This window comes from Phascolarctos cinereus, unplaced genomic scaffold, assembly GCF_003287225.1.
Source record: "Phascolarctos cinereus isolate Bilbo 61053 unplaced genomic scaffold, phaCin_HiC Scaffold_4;HRSCAF=312, whole genome shotgun sequence".
Taxonomy (NCBI): Eukaryota; Metazoa; Chordata; class Mammalia; order Diprotodontia; family Phascolarctidae; genus Phascolarctos; species Phascolarctos cinereus.
Genome location: NW_027555847.1, coordinates 457,633,954 through 457,656,216, shown reverse-complemented (window position 1 = coordinate 457,656,216; position 22,263 = coordinate 457,633,954). Strand labels below are relative to the sequence as shown.

Here is a 22,263-nt window from a genome sequence, read left to right as displayed (position 1 = left end):
AATAAATAGATAGATAGATAGATAGATAGATAGATAGATAGATAGATAAATAAATAAATAAATAATATCATACTTGCTGATATAATTAAGTAACAGAACGATAAGGAGGAGTCCTGTTTTTCAATTTCACACGTTAGGACCCAGATTAATGTACTTGAATGTGAGTATAAAATATATATTATAATGTACATATATATAATATATATACACACACACACACACACACACACACACACACACACACACACACACACACACACACATATATGTATAGTCCATTCCTAGAAAAGGTGATGATTCTCCTCTGGTAGAAGAAAAAAATTTACCTCAAGTTATTGTATTAGCACAGAGATTCTGGCCAAGTTTATGTGAACAAGTTAATATAGTTAATACAAAGAGGAAAGTTTGACATCAGGTTCTTAAAATATGACATAAGATATATTGAAACCCTAAGTATGAACTATACTACATTAAACAATTAATTAAAAGTTATGCTAAAACCTAAAAAAAAAGTCACTGTGTTATTTGCTATTTTTTTTAGGGAAAAATCCAGAAGTAAATTTCACATGCTTTATAATGATCATATGATATGAAACACAGGTATTCCACTGGTAGCATATAATAAACCCAAGCAAATAAACTTCCATTAGATCTATAAGAGGTCAAATCTGTGTCAAAACTATTTTGTAGCAGCTGAAATTTAAGTCACATTAATGACTATTTTTACTATTGGAGAATGTTCTTAGAAACTGAACATTTAACCATTTACATACTGGAGCCAATGTCATATCTAGAATATTCTCAAATGACTTGCTGTTCCCTAATATTACACACAATCTCCAGGAGTTTTTATTTAGTACTATGAAGACTTGGAGCTACAAAAGTAGGTCAACCTAACTATTCCAGGATTGCAGTAATTTAGTCAAAGATAAGGAAGCAATCATGCACTCCCCTACAAAAAAAAAACCTTCCTCATGAAAAATTAAGCAAAAGAGATTAAAATTCACAAGCATTTGTTCAAACAATAGCTTCAATTGCTTGAACATGATTTTTTTAAACTTAAACATAATTCGAAACTAAAAACATCTTTAAAATTTAGCCATGTCATCTGAATTTTTTACCTAACTTCTTATGTGGAAATACTATATCCATGAAGTTATTTATGATGGGAAATATGAAGATACATCACACACTATAGATTAACAAAGTTAATTATCAATAAAAGCCAATATTTAAATCTTACATTCATTCAACAAACATTTAAATGGGAATTGTGTGCCCAGAAAACCATATTAGATATTCTGGGGGATTAAAGGTACCAAGATTGTCAAACCTCCTTTGAGAAATTCTGCTGTGAAATGAAGGGGGAAAAAATGGGTCAGCAGTAGGAAGAGAGGGAGGAGTCAATGGCAGCTTGGTTGCTTAAAAACCCAAAGGAGACCTGTGGATGTCTTAAAAGTAAAAGAGGAAGGGGGCAGCTAGGTGGCGCAGTGGGATAGAGCACTGGCACTAGAGTCAGGAGGACTCAAGTTCAAATCCGACCTCAGACACGCTAGCAGTATGACCCTAGGCAAGTCACTTAACCCCACTACCTAGCCTTCCTCTCCCAAAAAAAAGTAAAAGAGGAAGAAAAAAAAAGAAAAGTAAAAGAGAAGTCAGTAGAGGGAGAAAATGACTTGTCTAGAAAGAGCACACTTCGGAACAGCTAGGTGGCATAATGAATAGAACACCGGCCCTGGATTAAGGAGGACCTGAATTCAAATCCGACCTCAGACTTACACTCACTAGCTGTGTGACTCTGGGCAAGTCGCTTAACCCCAACTGCCTCACAAAAAAAAAAATAGAAAGAGCACACTCATTCACAGTACAGAAAATGATGATTTGATATTGCAAATTATAATGAGAAAAGCTTCAACATCTGTATTTTCACTGGTGTAGAGAAGTACTAGTGAGAAAATTCTACCAATGAAAATCAGCACCTCCTTCTTTGATCATTACAACAAACCTTGTGAGGTTAAGTGCAATTATTATCCCCATTTTACAGTTGAGGAAACTGAGGCAGACAGGTTAAATGACTTTCACAAAACCACACAGCTATAGCATGAGGCAGCATTTGAACTCAAGTTTTCCTAACTCAAAGTCCAGCGTTCTAGGCACTGAAAATGACGAATGTTAGAGGAGCTTGGGAAGACTGGCATAGTAATTCATTGCTCATGAAGGAGTGAACTGGTCTAATTCCTCTGGAAAACAAGTAGGAACTATGTCCCCCAAAAAGTCAACTAAATTGTTCATTCTTTTTGACTCTGCAATACCATTAACTACTGAAAAGATCTATATGCACAAAAATATTTATAGCAGCACTTTTTGTCATAGCAGAGAACTGGAAAAAATGGGTACCCATCAAACGGGACATGGCTGAAGATGTTGTGGCATATGATTATAATGTGATATTGCTGAGCTGTAAGAAATAACAAAAGGATGGATTCAGAGAAACTTGCATGGGATACATGAATTCTTGCAGAAGGAAAGGAGCAGAATCTGGAGAACAAGCTACACAGAAAAATAACTTTCAGCGAAATAACAACTATATTCAATGCAAAAGTCAACCATGATTCTAGACGACTGATGAGAAATGATGGTGAACCACACTAGTGAGTTGATGGACTCAAGGTGCAGATGTACATTTTTGGACAAGGCCAATGTGGGGCTACAGTTCAACTGACTTCAAATTTAACAAGGGTTTTGTTTTTCTCTTTTTTTCAAATGGGGAGGGGAATGGAAGGGAAAGCAGAGCTGGCAAACAGGTTTGCCAAAAGAAAAAAGTCATTGAAGCATTTTTTTAAAAAATACACATTAGAAAACAGAAAAAATCAGGACATCTGTGAAAGTTACACCCCAATTTTAAACTTACATGGGAAAGCAAACTGTATGTTAACAGCCTCACAACTTCATGTACAATCTTCTGTTCTGCTTGTAAGGTAATGCTCCTTTTATCTGGTATTTCATTGCAGAAGAAAAAAAAAAGAAATGGGCAGAACCAGAACAATTTACAATAATGTAAAGGGAATAAATGCAGTGATCAATCATGACTTTGGAGGACTTAACAATGAAGCATACTTCCCAACTTTTAGGGGTAGGAATGGCTAGAGTTAGTGAGTGATGATAAGATTTCCCCCCCCCAAAAAAAATACACAAAAGAAAATAAAGTCCCAGGGGGAAAAAAGAAGGCAACTGATAATTATCTTGTTAAATAATTTAATAAAAACATAATAGATGAGAGTTTATTGACCTGCATTCCACCATTAACTCACTGTGACACCTACTGTCTATATCTTCTATAAAAATAGGATTAATTTGGGGCAGCTAGGTGGCACAGTGGATACAGCTCAATCCAGCCTCAGACACTTAACACTTAATAGCTGTGTGACCCTGAGCAAGTCACTTAACCCTGACTGCCTCACCAAAAAGCAAAAAAAAAAAAAAAAAGGATTTTTTTGGAAGGATCAAACGAGTTAATGTGAAAACATTTGATGAAAATGTTGCAGTAATTAGCAGTATTAATTACATATAAACAAAATGCTAATGTCCTTAAAACATAGCCTTAAGGATATATGGGGCAGTTAGATGGATCTGTCAATGAAGCACTGGGCCTGGAGGCAGGAAAACAAATTCAAATTCTGTCTCAAAGACTTATTAGGACAAGTTACTTAACCTGTTTGCCTTAATCCACTAGAGAAGGAAATGGCAAAACACTCCAGAAAATTTGCCAAGAAAAGCCCAAGGATAGTACTGGCTTGCTATGGTCCACATAGCAAGAAGAGTCTGACACCGCTTAACAACAAAAGGATATATAGCCCTTTTCCTACTCATTCTATATAATCTCATCTCTCAACTGGACTCATTTATTCCAGTCTTTGCCCTCTTTCACAATCTTTCACATCAATGAAAAAGAAACATCTTTTTTTGGTGGGTTGGGTTTTTTTTTGGGGGGGGAAGCAATGGGGGTTAAGTGACTTGCCCAGGGTCACAGAGCCAGCTAGTTAAGTGTCTGAGGCCGAATTTGAACTCAGGTTGTCCTGACTCCAGGGCTTGTGCTCTATCCATTGCACCACCTACCTGCCCTGAGAAATAAACATGTTAAAAGACAGATATGACTATATCATGCCTTGCTCAAAAACCTAAAATATCTCCCTATTGTCTCTAAGAGAAAATACAAATGTCAAACTAAGTGTGGCTTATTTAAGGCCCTTCACTGTCTGGCTCCAGACTCTATAGATAGGCTTATTTCATATTACTCTGCTCCCTCTACCATCTCCCTGCTTTTGCACTGACTATCCCAAATGCCCGGATTTTTACTTCCTCTTCACCTCTGCCAATTAGAATCTTTAACTTCTTTCAAGGTTCAATTCTGGTGCCACCTTTAAGGGGAGGTCTTTCCTAATCCCCCAAATTGTTAGCGCTCTCTTCCTCCTCAAATTACCATTATTTGCTCATCTGTTAAGATACGGTTTCCTTTAACAGAATGTAAACTCCTTGGAAGCAGAGACAGTTTTTCATTTTGCCTTGTATTTCCAGCAACTAGTACACTGTTTTGCACATGAGTAGAAACTTTTAAAAATGCTTGTTGATCTGAACTGTGGAATGGCACAAAACTGAAAAGAACCTTTGACAAAGTACGTATCGGGCTTAATTTTCTTTCTAGTACATGCACTAATTAGAAAACTATTCTAACATGATACCTGTAGCAATCATGGCCTGGTATTCCTTTATGTACACAGAAATGGCCAAGATAGTTTTCCCAAATATCAACTATAAACATATAGCATTATACACTCATGATTTACATATATTTCCCCAATGGCAAAAAAAAGGGATTTGAATCAGCTTTCTGGATAAAAATACTTAACAAGCTTCCAGTTATTACCTATATATCAGCCAAAAATTTGAACCTAGCCCAAGCTATGCTCTCTTCTACAGGACTCAGAGAAAATACTCTTATAACTACCCCCCCAGCTGATAACAACCTTCCCCTCCACCCCCCACCCCCATGAGAATTAATTCATTTGGACCCCTATTCTATTCCAATCCCTATTAATCATATAAGGGATAGACAGGTTCTTATAGTGTGCCTCAAACCTTAATGTAATGTTCACTACCTGTTTATTACCAAGTTAAGAGGCTCACTTGCACAACCTCGAGAATGCTGACAAAGATATCTCCAACCTGTTTTCCGTGTCCAAAGTCAGCATGGGTAGGATGCCTTGATGCCCTGGAAAAGTCCCCCAATTTATTTTTGTATCTCTGGCATTCTCTCTTGTCCAACATGAGCAAATGACCATATTATGACCACTTAATCAGTGCAGATGCCCCATGCTTCACTCAACCTGTGACCCTTTCCTGCTAATATGGCATTTTAGGCCCTCAAGAGCAAGGTCTATCAACCAAAGAGATTCTGTATTTTGCCATGCCTCTTGCATATTTGGGTATCAAACCCTATAAAAACAAGGTAACTGGAAGAAGAGGGCATCTCAGATCGTGAGGGAGGTTCTGGGGTCCATTTGATTAGAGGGGACCATGGACCTTTAACAAAGTGCCACTGGCTCAGAGTTATACCTCAGTCTCTTACTGTAGCTTGGACAATTTTAATCTCCACACACCCTTAAACTTCACAGAGCACCTTGTTCTCCAACATCCTAATGCATATCCCTAATGCCCTATATTATAGTTATAAGAGCGTATCAGTCCTCAACTGGATTAAGTTCCTTGGAAGAAAGAGACTTTCTTATTTACGTTATGGATCTCCCCCAGCAGAATAGGAACCAAATAAATATTTACTGCATTTTGCTGTATATATATGTATGTACACACATGTATATACAGCAAAATACAGTAAACAAAAGAGAAAAATGGTTCCTTCTAGGACTCAGTCACATATGAGGAAAAGAGAAAAATAAATACAATTCACAGAATCTCAAAACAGATTCTGTGCCATCTATATCAAAACAAACCTGGACAAGGAGTACTTCTATAACACACCACAGAACACAATGCCTCCTGAGAATTCCCACTGTTAGTTTTTCCTTATCACAAGTCTAAATTTACACTTCTGCAATTTCTACCCATTGCTCCCAACACTGCCTCCTGCATTCAATTCTTCTTTCCTAAAAGAAGGCTGCTCAAACACTAAGGATAGCTATTAAATTCCCCCAATCTTCTCCAGGCTAAAAATCCTCAGTGTCATCAACCAATCCTCAGAGTATGATGTCAAGACCACCCTAGTAACCTTCCTCCAGATTCAATGTCATTCCTAAAACGTGAAGACCAAAACTGAACACAGCATTTCGTTCAGAGTCTGCCCTCATCAAACCACATTTGAACTATTATCTCCCTAATCCAGGACACTATTCCTCTCTTTAATATAGCCTAAGGCTGTATTACCTTTTTTGGTTGCCAGATCATACTATGACTCATAATGAGCTTACAATCCATTAAAAAACTTCAGATCTTTATCTACCCAGTCACATTTCTCCATTTTATCCTTGTGAAGCTAACTTTTTTGAACCCAGGTGCAGCCTCCCTGGGGCACCCCACTAAGGCCCTCCTTCCAAGATTAAATCATCTATTAAATGATTATCCTGAGTCTGAATATTTAACCAGCTCAAAATCTACCTACCTGTAATATGGTCTAATTCAGAGGTGTCAAATCCAAATAGGACCAGGATCCCTGAAGCACACATATTGACTTAGAAAACACAAATTAATATTATCTATGGTTGTTAGCTTGTTTTTTTTGTTTGGCCAAATACTTCCAAACTACATTTTAATCTGGTTCTGGAGTTTTGCTCTAAGGGCCCCAAGTTTGACACTTCTGCTCTAGTTCACATCTCTCTCTTCCACAAAAATAGTATGAAAGAATCTATAAAACACCTGGCTAAAACCTAACTAGGTAAACCAGATCTACAGCATTACCCTCATTTACTAGTCTAGTAATAACCCTGTCAAAGAACGAATTAAGGTGAGTTCAGAATGACTTGTTCTTGATGAAGCTACGCTCTTTATGATTATTTCTCATTCTAGATGCTATTCCATTATTTCTCATTCTAGATGCTATTCCTTTAATTATACTTTCTAAAAAGGAATTTAAGCCAAAGCCAAATTTAGAGTCAACAGATTCTACTCCCATTTTAAAAAATGGAAAAATATTTCTTGTTAGACAATATTACCAGAATAATTTTTCCAGTTGGCAATTTAGTGCCAGGCTCTATATACATTCTTGTTTACTAACACTGACAATTAGCCACCAAATGCAATGAACTAGAAAAAAGGTTTAAGGTGCTATAACAGTGACCAAATAAGTATAGCTGTCTTCATACGTATTTTTAGCTCTCTTTATTACAAAAACATGGTAATGAGGCTAAGATCATAGGTATGATCCTCATGTGACCCAATTAGCTTCCATCTACTTCATATCCAGATTCTAACTCCAAAGCCCTAGCCAGCTATCTTGCAAATGCATGCTGATGGTTACAAGGGGGACAAAATCCATTCAACAAACACTTCCTGAAAAACACAACTCAACCTACTGATGAAAGATCAATTATTATCTTCATGAATGTAGAAATGGTCACACATTATAAAGAATTAAACTTAAAATGAATAAAAATTTATAATTAAAATTATCTTTAACAATTATGCTATATCAAACAATAAGCTGTGCCTACACAGTTACAACTTAACTCACATGAAAACTCAAAGAAAGCCAGTTTATCAGATAAAGCAGAGCCAGATGTGCTATTTTCAAAATCTGCTTTTATTTATTATAATTAAAACACTTTCAAGAAAGATAATACAAATATATCAGTATCATTTCAAGTGATTAACTTAACACATGAGGGAAACATGTTAAAATGTGACCCTAAAGAGAAGCAGCATTTATTAAGCACCTACTATGTGCCAGGCACTGTGCTTTACACATATTATCTCATTTGATCCTCACAACCCTGTGAAGTAGTAATGTTATTTATCCCCATTTTATAGTTGAGAAAACTGAGGCAGAGATTAAGTGACTTGCCCATGTTCACACACCTAGGAAAGTCAAATTTGAACTCAGGTCTTCCTGATTCCAAGCCCAGAGGCCTAACTTGGATAGCTAACTGCCTATAGTCTTCTTAAAGTAACTATTGTCCCTAATAATGACTGATTTTTAGATTAATTTTGACCAGAGAAAAAATATTACCTTTTCATGGTGGCAAAGAACTGGAAATTATGGGAATGCCCATAAATAAAGAAATGGCTGGGAAAAAATCACGTTATATGAATATTATGTAATATATAAATTATGTTACATGAATATGAAGCTGTGTTATATGAATATAATGGAATACTACTGTACCATAAGAAATGAGGAAAGAGAATTTCAGAGAAAACTTATAAAACTTGTATGAACTGATGCTGTAAAATAAGTAGAACAAGGAAAGTAATTTATACAATAACATTATAAAGAAAAATAATTTTGAAAGACTTAGGAACTGTGATCAACACAATTGACTAATGACAATTTCAGAGGATCAATGATGAAGCTAAGGAAATTAGGGTTCTTGTTCACAACTCCATGGATGTATTTGGTCAAGTAGCTTGATCTTCTTTGGGCTTAGTTTCCCTTATCTTTTACTTGTGATAGTAATCATGGCCTTCCTTTTAGGGTCGATCTGATTATAAAACAGTGCACAAAGAACACATTAGCACAGACTCTAACATATTTGAGGCAAAAAGAAACTAAGTCCAGCCTTCACCATAGCCTATCCCTTAAACGACTACACTTCTTTGGACCACATTTTTTACAGAGTGGTATCTTTTTAGGAACTTTTCCACAAACGTGACATCTGTAAGACTGAATTTATTGGGTGTTAAGTAAAATGACTGACTTGTTGAAATGTTGACTACCTTAGCCTAATAACATTTATTACCTCGACTTATCACTGGTTATCAACTTAGGTAGATATTTCTTTAAAAGTTCAAAATTTTTACATTTCTTTATGCAAAACAATGACTGCACTGCAGTCTCAGGCAGAAAAGATATTTATTTTTAAAGCATCAATGTCGACAAGATAAGCACGTGAGATAAACATGATTCACTATGTACATTTCAGGAATTAGTTTTATTAAAAGCCTTTATTCAGTACCAAATTACACAAAACATAAACTTATAAAAATGACAAGTAGGCAAAATACAACAGCTTTCTTTTGACCTGCTACCTCTGAGGAGCATATGATCTAGAGCTAGAAGACATTCTAGAGATCCCTCATTTTACAGATAAGGAAATTTAGCTGAGACAAGGTCACACAAGAGGTACTGGGGTTTGAACCAGTCCCCTGCCTCCAAATTCAGTGTTCTTTCTTTCCACTATAACATGCCAGTTTCTTTCAGAATATTAAAGAGATGAGGGCAGCTAGGTGGCACAGTGGATAGAGCTCTGCCCTTGGAGTCAGGAGTACCCAAGTTCAAATCCAGTCTCAGACATGAGACACTTACTAACTGTGTGACCCTAGGCAAGTCACTTAACCCCGATTGCTCACCGAAGAGAGAGAGAGAGAGAGAGAGAGAGAGAGAGAGAGAAAGAGAGAGAAAGAGAGAGAGAGAGAGAGAGAGAGAGAGAGAGAGAGAGAGAGAGAGAGAGAGAGAGAGAATTGAAAGTAAATTTCCTATAATTTGTTGTTGCTGTTGTTTAATCATTTTCAGTAATGCCTGACTCTTTGTGACCCCATTTGGGGTTTCCCTGGCAAAGATACTGGAGTGGTTTGCCATTTTCTTCTCTAGCTCTTATAGATGAAGAACTGAGGCAATTAAGTGATTTGCCCAGGATCCCAGAGCTAGTAAGTGTCTAGGGCAGGATTTGAACTCAGTCTTACTGCCTTCAGTCCCAGCACTCTATCCACTGTACCATTTAGCTGCCCCTTTCTCATCATAGGTAGCTCTAATACCGGACTTAATCCGAAGTTTAAATTGCTTTTTGTAAGTTGAAAGCCTACGTATTTTTTTTCTGAACTTAACTTTAACTCAAATTAATGATAAAAATGAAACAATGAAAAAGACACCAACAATGCAACTTTAAGTGCTTGCTACCAGTGGCCAGACATGCTTAAAATATGTTGTCAGATGTGTCTTTTGCTATGGAGTACTGATCAAAAATGTTCCTTGAAGCCACTATCGCAAAGTACTGTGGGAGATACAAAGTATAATACATGTTCCCTATCTTTAAGAAGCTTATAATTTAATTAGTCAGATAAGACAAAGGAAACAGCTGAACAAAAGATAAAGTAGTTCAAGATTGCAAGGCAGTCTACATGAAAGCAGGGAGATGTTTTGCTGTTGTACAGATGTTCAATCATATCCAACTCTTTGTGACCTCATGGACCATACCATCCCTGGGGTTTTTCTTGGCAAAGATACTGGAGTGGTTTGTATTTCCATCTTCAGTGGATTAAGGCAAAAATAAGTTAAGTGACTTGCCCAGCATCACAAAGTTAACAAGTGTGGGAGGCCACATTTGAACTCAGGTCTTCCTGACTCCAAACCCAGCATTCTATTCACTGATCTACCTACAAGCCTACAGTACCTGGTATTCCCAGGCAGTCTCCTATCTAAGTACTAACCAGACCTGACCCTACTTAGCTTCCCAAGATCAGAGGAGATCAGGTTCATTCAGCGTGGCACAGCCTCAGACAGAGGGATGTTTACCATAGCTCCAAAACTCTAGTGCATGTAAGGCATCTGATAACAAGCCTTCATGTAGAATGCCTTGAGCTTGTACTATCCTTAAAAAAAGCACCCAGTCCTCTAGACCCTTTCAAAACTTTTCCATCTCCCATTAATAAATAAATTAATGAAAAAGCATTTATTAAGAGCTTATAGGTATGCCAACCATAGTGCTAATGACTCACAAAAGCAAAGCTGGTCCTTGTCCTCTAGAAGTTTATATTCAAACTGTGGGAGGTAATACATATAGGGGGAAAATTGGCCAGGGAAAGATATTTTGATTTAGAAAGTTATCCTGGAGAAAACAGATTGCCACATACTTTCCAGGGACAAAGAGAATTGACTTTGATTACAGTCCTAGAACTGGTAGGAAGGAAAGGGCAAAGGGGATTGTGCAAACTCAGGGAAGTATGAAAGCTAGTGAGAAGTTCAGGGAATGAAGTATATCTAGCTGAAATGGGTGACTATGGCAACCATCTATCAGGATAATGAGACCCCAGTGCAGGCATTCAGGAAAGGGAATGGTTAAGTTCTCCAGGGCTTAGCTTCTGGACCAAGCAGCATTGGTGGTTAGTAAGAAATCCTTAGCCTAGGATATGAAATTGAGCATTATCCTGATTCTGATCTCACAGTCATATCCTCATCCCTAACCAGGGCATTCAAACAAGTTTCCTAGGTTCCTCTTTAGGACTCAAATCCCACTCCAAGTTACTATATTACCAAAGAAGGATAGAGCTGGTGAGAGTTACCATCACTACTGGGAATGTAACACTGAGGATATGAAGGTAAAAGCTTTGGACTAAGGATGGTTTTAGGGTCTTAATGATTCTTATTCAGCAGAAACTTGAAGTTAAGGCCCTGAACTGAATCTCATTTTCCTATTATTTGTTTTAATAGGTTAGGAAAAGCATGGCTTGCCCACTCATTCTAGTCAAAGCTACATAAGCTTCTGAATCCAAGTTACATGGAACTTTGAATTCAGATAGAGGACACTGGTCCATGTGGGAATGAGTAGGTCAACAGCAGCAGGCAGATGGTGAGATGGCCTAGCTGGAGAGTACGTGAAGCTCAATCATAGCATGTTGTTTAGGGCCAACCAAGTAGCTTCAGGAAGACCAGAGTTCAAATAAGACCTAAAACATTTCCTAGCTGTGTGACCGTAGGCAGTCACTTAACCACTAATTTGCCTCAGCTTCTTCATCTGCAAAATAGGGAGAATAATAGCACTTACCTCCTAGAGTTGTTGTGAAAATCAAATGAGATATCTGTAAAGCACTTAAACACAGTTAGTTGCTTGGCAATCAGAAGCACAATATAAATGCTAGCTATAATAATAACAACAATATTTATATAGCATCTATGTGCCAGACACACTGTGCTAAACACTTTACAAATATTTGCCTCGGTTTCCTAAACTGCAAAATGGGGATAGCAGCACCTATCTCAAAGAGTTTTATGAGGGTATAACATGGTGCTTGGCACACAGTAGGTGCTATATAAACGCTTATCCCTTCACTCCCCTGACACTGAAGGCACCACCATCTCCCAGCCACCCAGGCTCAAAATCAGGTGTCACCCTCAACTCCTCAGTCACACTCAACCCAAATAACCAATCTGTTGCCAAGTCTCATCCTTCTACCTTCACAATAACACCTCTCACTATACATACGTACCCTTGTCTTCCTTGACACAGCTCCTCTCTGGTACTCATGCCTGGACTATTGCAACAGAGTGACAGTTGGTCTCTCTGTTTCAAGTTTCTCCCCACACCAGTCCATCTCCCACTCAGCTGCCAAAGTGATCTTCCACTAATAAAGTTCAGATCTTGATCACATCATTTCCCTACTCAATAAACAACAGTGGGAGCTATAAACTCCAAGACCAAATATAAAATTCTCTGGTTTTTAAAGGTCTTCACAATGTGGTCTTTTCCTGCCTTTTCAGTCTTCTTACACTTCACACCCCTCCAGTAACAATGGCTTCCTTGCTATTTCTCAAACACAATCCTCACACATACGCTCCACTTTTTACTTTATCTTTTCACTAGCTGTCCCCAATGAATGAAATGTTTTCTCTCCTTGCCTCAGCTTCCCTGCCTTCCTTAAAGACTCAGCTAAAATACCACCTTTGGAATGAGGCTTTCCTTTCCTCCTCACTACTACTGCCTTCAACATAATTTGTTGCATATTGCCTCCCCCATTAGAATAAATACCTTCAGGGCAAGGGCTGTTTTTGCCTTTCTTTACACCCCCAGCACATGGCCTGTATTCCTAATTTTGAAATGCCATGGGGTTTTATCACTTGTTTCGGATTCTCCATATGCTTCAGCTTCACTTTTCAGTCAGTGATCTTAGCCATCTCACTCTCTCCCTGCTGCTGTTGATCTGCTTCTGCCCACCTGAAGCAGCACCCTCAAGTCAACAAGCAGTTATTTTTATATGTGTAGACACACACACTTTTCTGTTTCCTATGCCTAGCTTCAACCTCTCCCAGCTAGACCACACAGTTGTCAGGAGTCTGCAATTTAGTTAAGTACTTACCAGGAAGAGACTACAGATAATTCACAAAATGAATAACCAATACAATCAGATTTTCAGTTTGCTTTTTCAGCTAGCAAATGATAGCACATGCATATATAATTGCTAGAGAGCTAAGATACAAAATCACAGACTATCCAAAGCTGTAAAATATCTTAAGAGATCACCTAATCCAATTCCCTTCTTTTATAGACGAGGATACACAGAGAGGTGAAGTGAATTGCTAAAAGTAACACAACTAATTAGTGACATAGCTGAGAGCAGAACTCATCTCTCTCCTGTTTTGGAAAATGAGAAAGCAATAAGCAGAACATTTTTGGCCAGTCAGATTTATTCATTAGTGAACTTCGGCATTTCAAGGATATGTAAGTCCAATCCTTCTATCTATGCATACTGGGCAACCAACCCGGTCTACAGCCTCTTCAGAAGGAGACAAACACTGAGACCATATTTAAAATCATCATAATGTCCTGCTGACACTGCTTTAAAGAATCCAGGATCACCGTGAGGTCACAATAGGCAGATGACTTTACTGGCTACCTTACTGAATTTTAAAGTTAGGTAAATACACATACGGGTATGCAAAGTAATGGTAACAGAAAGAAAAATGTTAGAAAGGCTCAAAATAATTAAGGAAAAGAAAAAATAGGCAAATCAAAGATCATTAATAAAGGAAATACAGTTCTACAGGCTAACTGGGAAAAATTCTCCACTTTATTTATACTTAAGATATTTGGATATTGAGAATTATAGGAATAAGAAGTTGCAAACGGCATATTTACCTAGTCACCTCCTAAGAATTTCAAATTTACAGATACAGAATTTTAATTTGGGGGCTGATTCTTACCAGGAATTACTCTATTCTGAAACTAACCACCACTTTGCTTATTATTAGTCCAAGAGTTCCTAATCAAAAAGAGTGGTCCATCAGCAATGATGACCACACACAAAAAAAGGAAATTTAAAAAATTTTTGTAGTAAATTTCTCTGATAAAGGCCGGACTTCCAGGATATACAAGGAAGCTATACAAATACACAAGAAGAAAAGCCATTTCCCTGTGATAATTAGCCAAAGGACATGCACAAGCAATTTTCCAAAGAAACGTGAGTTATCAATAACCATATGAAAAAAGACAACAAATGCCTACTTAAAAAATGCAAATCCACCTCAGAGTCACCAGACTAACAAAGAGAAAAATGAACACTGTTTGGGGGGGAGTAAGGGAATAATGGGAAGACAGGCATTCAATGCAGTGTTAGTTGAGCTGTGAATTGTAGAACAGAACTGAACACAAAGCAAGTGCTCATCAATTTCACAATGGTTAAACAAATTCTAGTACATAAATGTAATGGAATATTACTGTGCAGAAAAGCCTAAGAAGACTTGTACAAACTAACGCAGAGTTAAGTGAGTAGAACCAGAAGAACAATTTACCTACTACAATAATGTAAAGGAAAACAACTTTGAAAATATGTCAGAAAATGAATAATAAAGTGAGTTTCTCCCCTCTTGACAGTGATGTGGACAAGAGGTACAGAATAAGACTTAACACTTTCAGATACAGCAAATGCATTTATTTACTTTGCTTGACCATGTACTTTTTGGTTACAAGTAGCTTTAGTTACTAAGGACTCAAAAAAGAAAGTTCTTGCCACCAACATCCTTGGCAGAGTCAAATGGTTCAACATCAAAAAGAGATGGTTTTCTCAATAGAAATGACACTAAAGATGCATTACCTGGTGCCTTGACAGTAATCCCTAGGGACCAGTGGGTCTTTCCATCTGCTATATATACTTGAAATCCACTATACTCGTTGTCTCCTCCTATTAGAATGTGTGTTCTTTGACAGCATGAATAGAGTCATTTTTTTCTCTGTAACCCCAGTGCTTGATACATAGTAAATACTTCATGTTTTTTCCTCAACACATCCAGGTATTATTAGCTATGCCTGTAAATGTATGCCTATCACCTCTCTACCAAGAAAGCATTAAGTATGCTATACTGGCAGTGACTGATCAAAGTACTTTAGTCTTTCAAAGTGAGAGCTCTCCATAATTAGCAGGTTGCACCATGTTGCCTGCTGCTCTCTGGCCACCTTCATGCCCTACCTCCTCACCTGCTGGGCTCTCTACTCTTGCTGTGGGATCATGTTTGCTCCTGATAGCTGAGAAGTCTCTGTAACTAACTTGCTTCAAGCTGTGTCAATACATAAGTACCACCACCTCTCTCCTCAACCCCAATATAGCTCTTGGAATAACTAAATCAATACTATCCTGGAAAGGATACTTCCCTGAGGTTCCACTCACCAACCAGTGACTTCCCAAACCCTAACACTCCTTCCTTATATATACACTATCTCTCCTTGGTAGAAGGTCAATAAAGACTTTCTTTTGTTTCACCAGAAATTAGCAGTGTCTTGCACATAATGAACACTTAACATATACTTTTTAATTCATTAATTTCATTCAAGAGAGGGCAGACTGGTAGGTAGTTATAGTGATTTAAGAAAAGAGTATCAATGAAACTTTTTTTAAAAGAAAAGAAAAAGATAAAGTTCAGAAGGGGACACAGATAAGAAAGGCAGTTTTGTTACCGTAATGTTAAATTTAATATACTCGTGGAGACTGGACCTACAATTTCATAAGCAGGCCTAGTTTCAAATCCTATTTGACACTGTGTGATCTTGGGCAAATCAGTCTCAGTTTCTTTATCTATTAAATGAAGGGACTGGGTTTTGTGACCTATGAAGGTCCCTTTCTAGTTCTGAATTACTGATCCTGAAAACTCCCAGATTAGGAAACTCCTCACACAAATGTACCTTCTCTGCAATTTATAGTACTAGAGAGTTGTTTAAAAGGTTAGAGGAACTTGCCCAGGGTCACACAGCCAGTATGTGTCAGAGGCTGGGCTTAACTGAAATATTCACGATAATGTTTAAGTTCATGATACACTTTTTTTTAAAGACAGAAAAAATGATGGAGGCATTTCTCCAAAAGGAACCGCAAATAAGGATAAGTTTGAAAACTACTGCCTCATTTAATAGGAAGCATAAAACAGGCTGTGTGATCAGGGGCCCTCCATGCCAGTTTGGGATCTTGGAAGTCAGGCTTTCATTTCCATATCTGTAAAACAAGTTAGACTACTTGATCTCTAAGGTCCCTATCAGCACTTCAATTGTTTTAAATCTATGAATAGTAATGCAATATACATTTGAGACTGAACAGAATTTTTTTTAAAGATTCAGATTTAATCTTTAGGAAATAGTACTCTTAAAATAGTCTGTTTACCTTTAATTTTATTGCACTGGTTCTAGAAACTAAATTTTTTCATGACTATTTGTGTTTATGCCCTGTTACTTTAATATACATTTTATGTCAATTTACAAACCTGTAGAGTGCTTTAACCTTTTAATTTTCAGAGGCAGCAGTATGTTCAGATAATGACAGTGACCTTTATATCAAAAAAGCTAAAGAACCTGTTCACGTGACTTAAATGCTAAGACCATCTATCACAACTCAGCAAACAAAATATTCTTTGATATTGCTTACTTTTCCAGTAATTTTAGTCAGCTAGAATAATGTATTATAAACTAATAAATCTTTCAGAAAAAAATCTAGTCACCAAGGAGAACATGAGAATAGACTTGCATAATATCCAAGATACATCAGGAAATGACACAAATTCTAAGAGCCATTTCCCAATAGGTAAGCGGTCAAAGATAAACAATTTTCAAAAGAACTGCAAATTATAAATAAACCACTTGAAAATATTCTCCAAAATACTAATAGTAAGAGAAATACAAAATTACAATTGCCGAAGTATTATCTGACATCTTGCAAATTGGCAAAAAGAAAAAAAAGTCAGTATTAAAGGGGCAGTAGGAAGGCATGCACTTTAATACTCTGTTGGTAAAGCTGTGAAGGGAAAGGAATAAGTATTTAAGTACCTACTGTGTGTCAGACACTGTGCCAAGCACTTGACAAAACAGCTCATTTGATCCTCAGGATACCCTTGTGAGATAAGGTCCTGTTATTATCCTCACTTTACAGTTGAGTAAACTGAAGCAAAGAGATGTTAAGTGACTTGCTCATGATTACATGGCTAATAAGTGTCTGAGGCTGAATTTGAACTCAGGTCTTCATGACTCCAGGCCCAGAGCTCTTTCCACTGTACCAAGTAGCTACCTTGTCCATCAAATGGTTCAATACAGGTTACCAATTTGGAATTATGAAAGAAAAGTGAACTTTAACTGTCCAGACTCTTTGACCCAATGATCTCACCACTGGAGATGTGGTCTAAAGAAGTCAATGACAGAAACAAGACATACAGCAAAACATTCATAGCAGCACCACTGCAGTAGCAAAAGAGAAAAAAAAGGAAACAATGTGGATTCCAATGACTGGGAAATGGCTGGAAAAAAATTATGCTATATGAATATTATGCACAAGAAATGAAGTTCAAGGAATTCAGAAACAAGAGAAGATTTATATGAACTTGGAGCACAAAACAGAACCAAAAGAGCAATATTTACCATGACTACAACTATGGAAATGAAAAGATCACTTAAAGAAAGCTGAACTGAGTACAATAACTGAAAAAGCAATGAAGGACCCAAAGATATTGAAATATAGCTCCCTCTTCACAGAAGCAGGGAAATACTACTAGGCCAGAATATTGCATTGTCAGATATTGTCACTGTTATCAGATGCTGTTTCCTAATTGTTTTAATTTGTTACCAAGGGCTCAAAGAAGGCTCAATCTGGAAGACTTCTACACTCTAACCACCCCACCCCACCCTTCCTTTAAGAAATGACTAATGTAAAAGACAAAAAGCATGAATAAAATTATCTTCTAAAAGAATAGCCTAGTAGACTTAAATTTCAAAATTTCAAAGTTCTACTGTTCAAGAAACTTGACTTTTCTTTATGATCAAAATCAATGAAAAAACAGTGTTAAGACTTGCAAATCAGAGAATGTATATTAACATTTCAGAATTCCAAATGCAAGGGAAAATTTTAGTGTTAGAGATTCCAAAATAAAATTTAAAATATATTTCTAATTAAAAACTAAATCAGTTTTCTTCCCCAATTATCTAAAGTCCCCAAAATCTGTAGGTCAAGGAGTAATGCTTGGAACACAAAACATGTATAACACATACTGTGTGGGCTAACAGTTTTCATACTACATAACTATGCCTGTCCAACTCTAAGCTGATAAAAATTGAGTTCTGTCCCAACTTGGTTTCTGTTCACAATTCAATTTTCCCTTCTCATTCTGGAATGAAAAAAAAAAAAGGAGTTGTAAAGAAGTCTCACCATTCAAAATCTCAAATCTGATTTTACTGGTAATATTTTCACTGCAAGCCACTATCCCTGTAATATACTTTACCAAATAATCTCACAAAGTTTTTTTCCCCACAATAAAGGTTATTTAGATATTTAGTCCAAATCCTTTTTAACATGGGATTTCCCCCTACATTTCTCCTTCTGAGTCTTAAATGATAGATGGCCATTCCATCTATTCTCTGTGGTCAAACTTACTTCTGACTGGAGTATACTTACTACTACGAATTTTTTCCACATATTGCACTGACACTTTTCCCTCAAATTAATTTAATTACATCTTTCCTTATATTTATTCAACAATAAATACATAACCTTTTGTGTGCAGCAAGAAAGAGTAGGGAATTTTGGAAAGGCCAGAGAAAAGGCACAGGGATAAAAGGGGAATGAGGTAAATGGAACAAAGATAGTGTGCACAAAAGGGGAAGGATGCAGAAAAGGGAAGAGGAGAAAAGGAAGATCATGTCACAGCTTACAAAGGGAAAAAGCTGGGAGGAGTTTAAATTTTTCAGAAGCCAAAAAACAAAAGAGCTATTCTTAATGGCATGAAGCCGTTTTGTTCACTAAAGAGTTAAGTCCTTAAGCTCCAAAACTACTGAGTTGACACTAATACCCTGGACTTAGTTTCTCTTCAAAGCAACTAAAATTTTAGTAATTCTAGCCACCTTTGAATTAACAAATGTGCACTCAACTTCAACGAACTAAAACACTACCATCTTTCCAGGCAGTCTTTGGACTGTACAATATCAAAAAGGGTATATAAGTTGGAAAGCCAACGACTCCTCATCGAAAACTCCAGTGGAGATGACATTAATAAACTCCAACTAAAAAGAGTTTCACTAAAAGGTTTTGAGAAATGAAAGCAAATCGATGTAATATCACGACGAAGGTTAAAAGTAGGGTATCTTGGAAAGCTCTGGGGGCAAGATGGACTCGGGTGATGAAGTAGCAGAGGAACCGGTAAGTCAAAGTTTCGGGGAGACCAAGGTAGCAAGAGTGGAGCATTATTGGGTGATCTTAGATAAATATTTGGGTGAGACTTTAAGTAGTGGGAGGATAAAATAAGGTTAAGAGGCAGGGAAGAGCAAGAGGCGAAGGCAGCCGGTCAAGGGAGTGACCGTAACTAGAACGAGTAATGTATTCAAGGGCGTAGGGCTAGGAGAGTATTTTATTTAGAAAGGTGGGGAGGGGAGAAAGTGAGGAGAAGGGAAGGCAGCCAGAGGAAGGGCACAGGAGGCCCGCCCCGAGCCGGCTTCCCCAGGGACCGACCTCCGTGTCTCTGCCTCTTAGGTCTCTGTATCTCTCACACTCAAACTCACACTTACACACTCACATACATCCTCACTCTCACTCTTCTCTGGACACTCAGGCGGTAGCGAAACCCACGGTGAAAGCAGCTGTTTCTTTTCGGGACAGGGAGAAGGGCAAGAAGGGGACCGGGGGGGAAGGCCGGCCGGCCACGAGGGGAGAGGGCGCAGCCAGGGAGCCACGGCTCGGGGGAAAAAGGGCCACCTCTACCCCCCTCCTCCACACCCTCCCCGCCATCCACCCAACTTCTCCGGCTCCGGGGTCAACTAGGGCGGGCCAGGGACCCCGCCTTCCCCGCGGCCGCCGGGGGCGAGGAGAAGCGGAGCCGGCCCGGCCGCTCCAGACCCTGCCCGAGTCGCAGCCCGCCGCTCCCCCCGTCCGAACCCCCCCCCAACCACCTAGGCTGGTCGCTCGGATGCCGCAAACTCCGCTCACCTGCATTGACGCCATGATGGAACCATCCCCCCTGCCCGGCGCAGCCAGAGACGCAGGAGGAGGAGCCGCCGTGCTCGCGTCACGCCGCGGGATCCCAGTATCCGGGGTTGGGGCCGGGGGGGTCGGAGACTGCAGGAGGGGGAGCTAGGCAAGGAGAAGGGAGGCCGAGATCCGGATTGGCCGGTGAGCCCACGAGCCCAGTAAAAGGGGCGGGCCTAAGGGCCCGGCGCTAGGATGGGGGCGGGGGTTTAAGCCCCGCAGGTGCGAACAGTTCCCTCTCCTTTGGTCCTCCCCCCGCCTCCCTCTCACCCCCGCCCTCCCCGCTCACAGTCCGAGTCGGCCCCGCCCAGAACCACCAGGGAAAGAATAAGGTGGGAGAGGGGCAGGGGAGGTGGAGACGGAAGAAGGGGGAGGTCAGTCTTAGGCTTCGGGAGGGCTTAGAGGTGAGACGCTGCGAAACTTCTCACTTCACTCCGGGATTAGTTTCTTGTCGTCCTTCCGGTCTCTGGTTCGGGCGTGACTTTATCTCTTGACCAAACATTCTTCCTAACCTTAACAGTCTCGCTGCCTCCGCCCCCAGGACCCCGCTTTGGAGTTGAACTGGTCCTGGAGTTCTCCAAAGCCCTGCGGGTTGAGCTGGACGAGTTCTGATAAGCGGAACCGGTTCAACCGTGGTTAGCTCGGTCCAACATTGATGTTACTGAAGATGCGATCGGTGCGATTCATCAAGCGCTGATGAAGCCATTGTTGTGTGCCTGGCACCGTGCTAAGGGCTAGGGAGACAAAGAAAGGCAACCCCCCCCCCAAACACACAAAACAAACAAACCAGATCCACCTCGACCCACCTCGGTGCTGTCCAGCGGGATTCTCCACGCTTTCCAAACGGAGGCTTCCCAGAGAGATGAAAACTGAAGGGATTCCAAACTTATTTCAAATCCGTTCACGTGACTTTCCCCTTTAAGTTTAGACTTCCCAAGTATTAGCACTATTATTGGCTGTTTAAATAGATTGCAAAACCGGCTTTGGGAAAAGGAGGGGAGCAGAATGTGAACAACTTTTTAAAATAATCTTACTTCCATTACACATACGCTCCTGTGTGAAGTTCTGAAGTCTAGGGTCCCAGTAGGGGAAGGGAGGGAGGGAAGAGGAGGGGCGGCGGCATATAATCCTCAAAATCTTCCTAAACATCAGAGATTCCAAGAATGAAAGATGCTAAGATAACAACCTTATTCCAAATGCCACCTTCACACAGTAAAAAAGCTTTTGAATGGCTTGGTGAAAGCAATACATTTACATTAACCACCTAGGTAATGCTGTTTAAAGCAAATATGAGTATTTAAGATTTAAAAGTATGCTGGAAAAGTTAGAATATTTTTTACTTCTTAGATTAGTCTTTATTTTGGCCAACAAAAACAAAAAACTTCCCACTAAATTTCAAAAGTGACTTTGAAAAAAAATTTGGAAAATATGCTAATTATTCTTCATTAGAGTATATGGTTTATGACTGTTCATATTCAAGGGTGCCAGCTCTAAATCTTATGAAATTACATAGTTTTGATGTCAAAATATATGTTTTTCTGCTAGACTTTTCACGGTCAACAGAAATGTTTGCTTTTACTTGCTAACTTTCCTGATGGGGTAGACTAGAGAAACTGGTTGGTTTTCTGTCAGAGAAAAAATTAGTCAATTCTATCAACAATAGTCCATAAGACATGTAGTGTAAGCTGTGAAGAGATAGTTTTGTCCGGTCAAAATTACTAGACTGAGGGGGGGGAAGCTATTCAATATAGAAAAGAAGCTTATAACTTTGCATCTTACTCATTGCATGGACAAGTACTCTACACACCGTAAGCCTTTAATAAAGGTTTGTTGGATGTTAGTCCA

At 38.8% G+C, this 22,263-nt stretch overlaps 1 protein-coding gene across 2 annotated transcripts in view; it reads right to left on the bottom strand.

Annotated features, from left to right (window-relative positions):
• The window catches only part of UBE2W (ubiquitin conjugating enzyme E2 W), an 86,660-nt gene extending 66,171 nt beyond the window's left edge, over positions 1–20,489 (bottom strand). For both annotated transcript variants that reach the window (XM_078153356.1, XM_020971029.2), the window contains exon 1: positions 20,380–20,489. In XM_078153356.1, coding sequence (XP_078009482.1) covers positions 20,380–20,394 — 15 coding nt within the window. In that variant the 5' untranslated portion in view covers positions 20,395–20,489. The remainder of the gene's footprint in view (positions 1–20,379) is intronic.
• Positions 20,490–22,263: the final 1,774 nt, after the last annotated feature.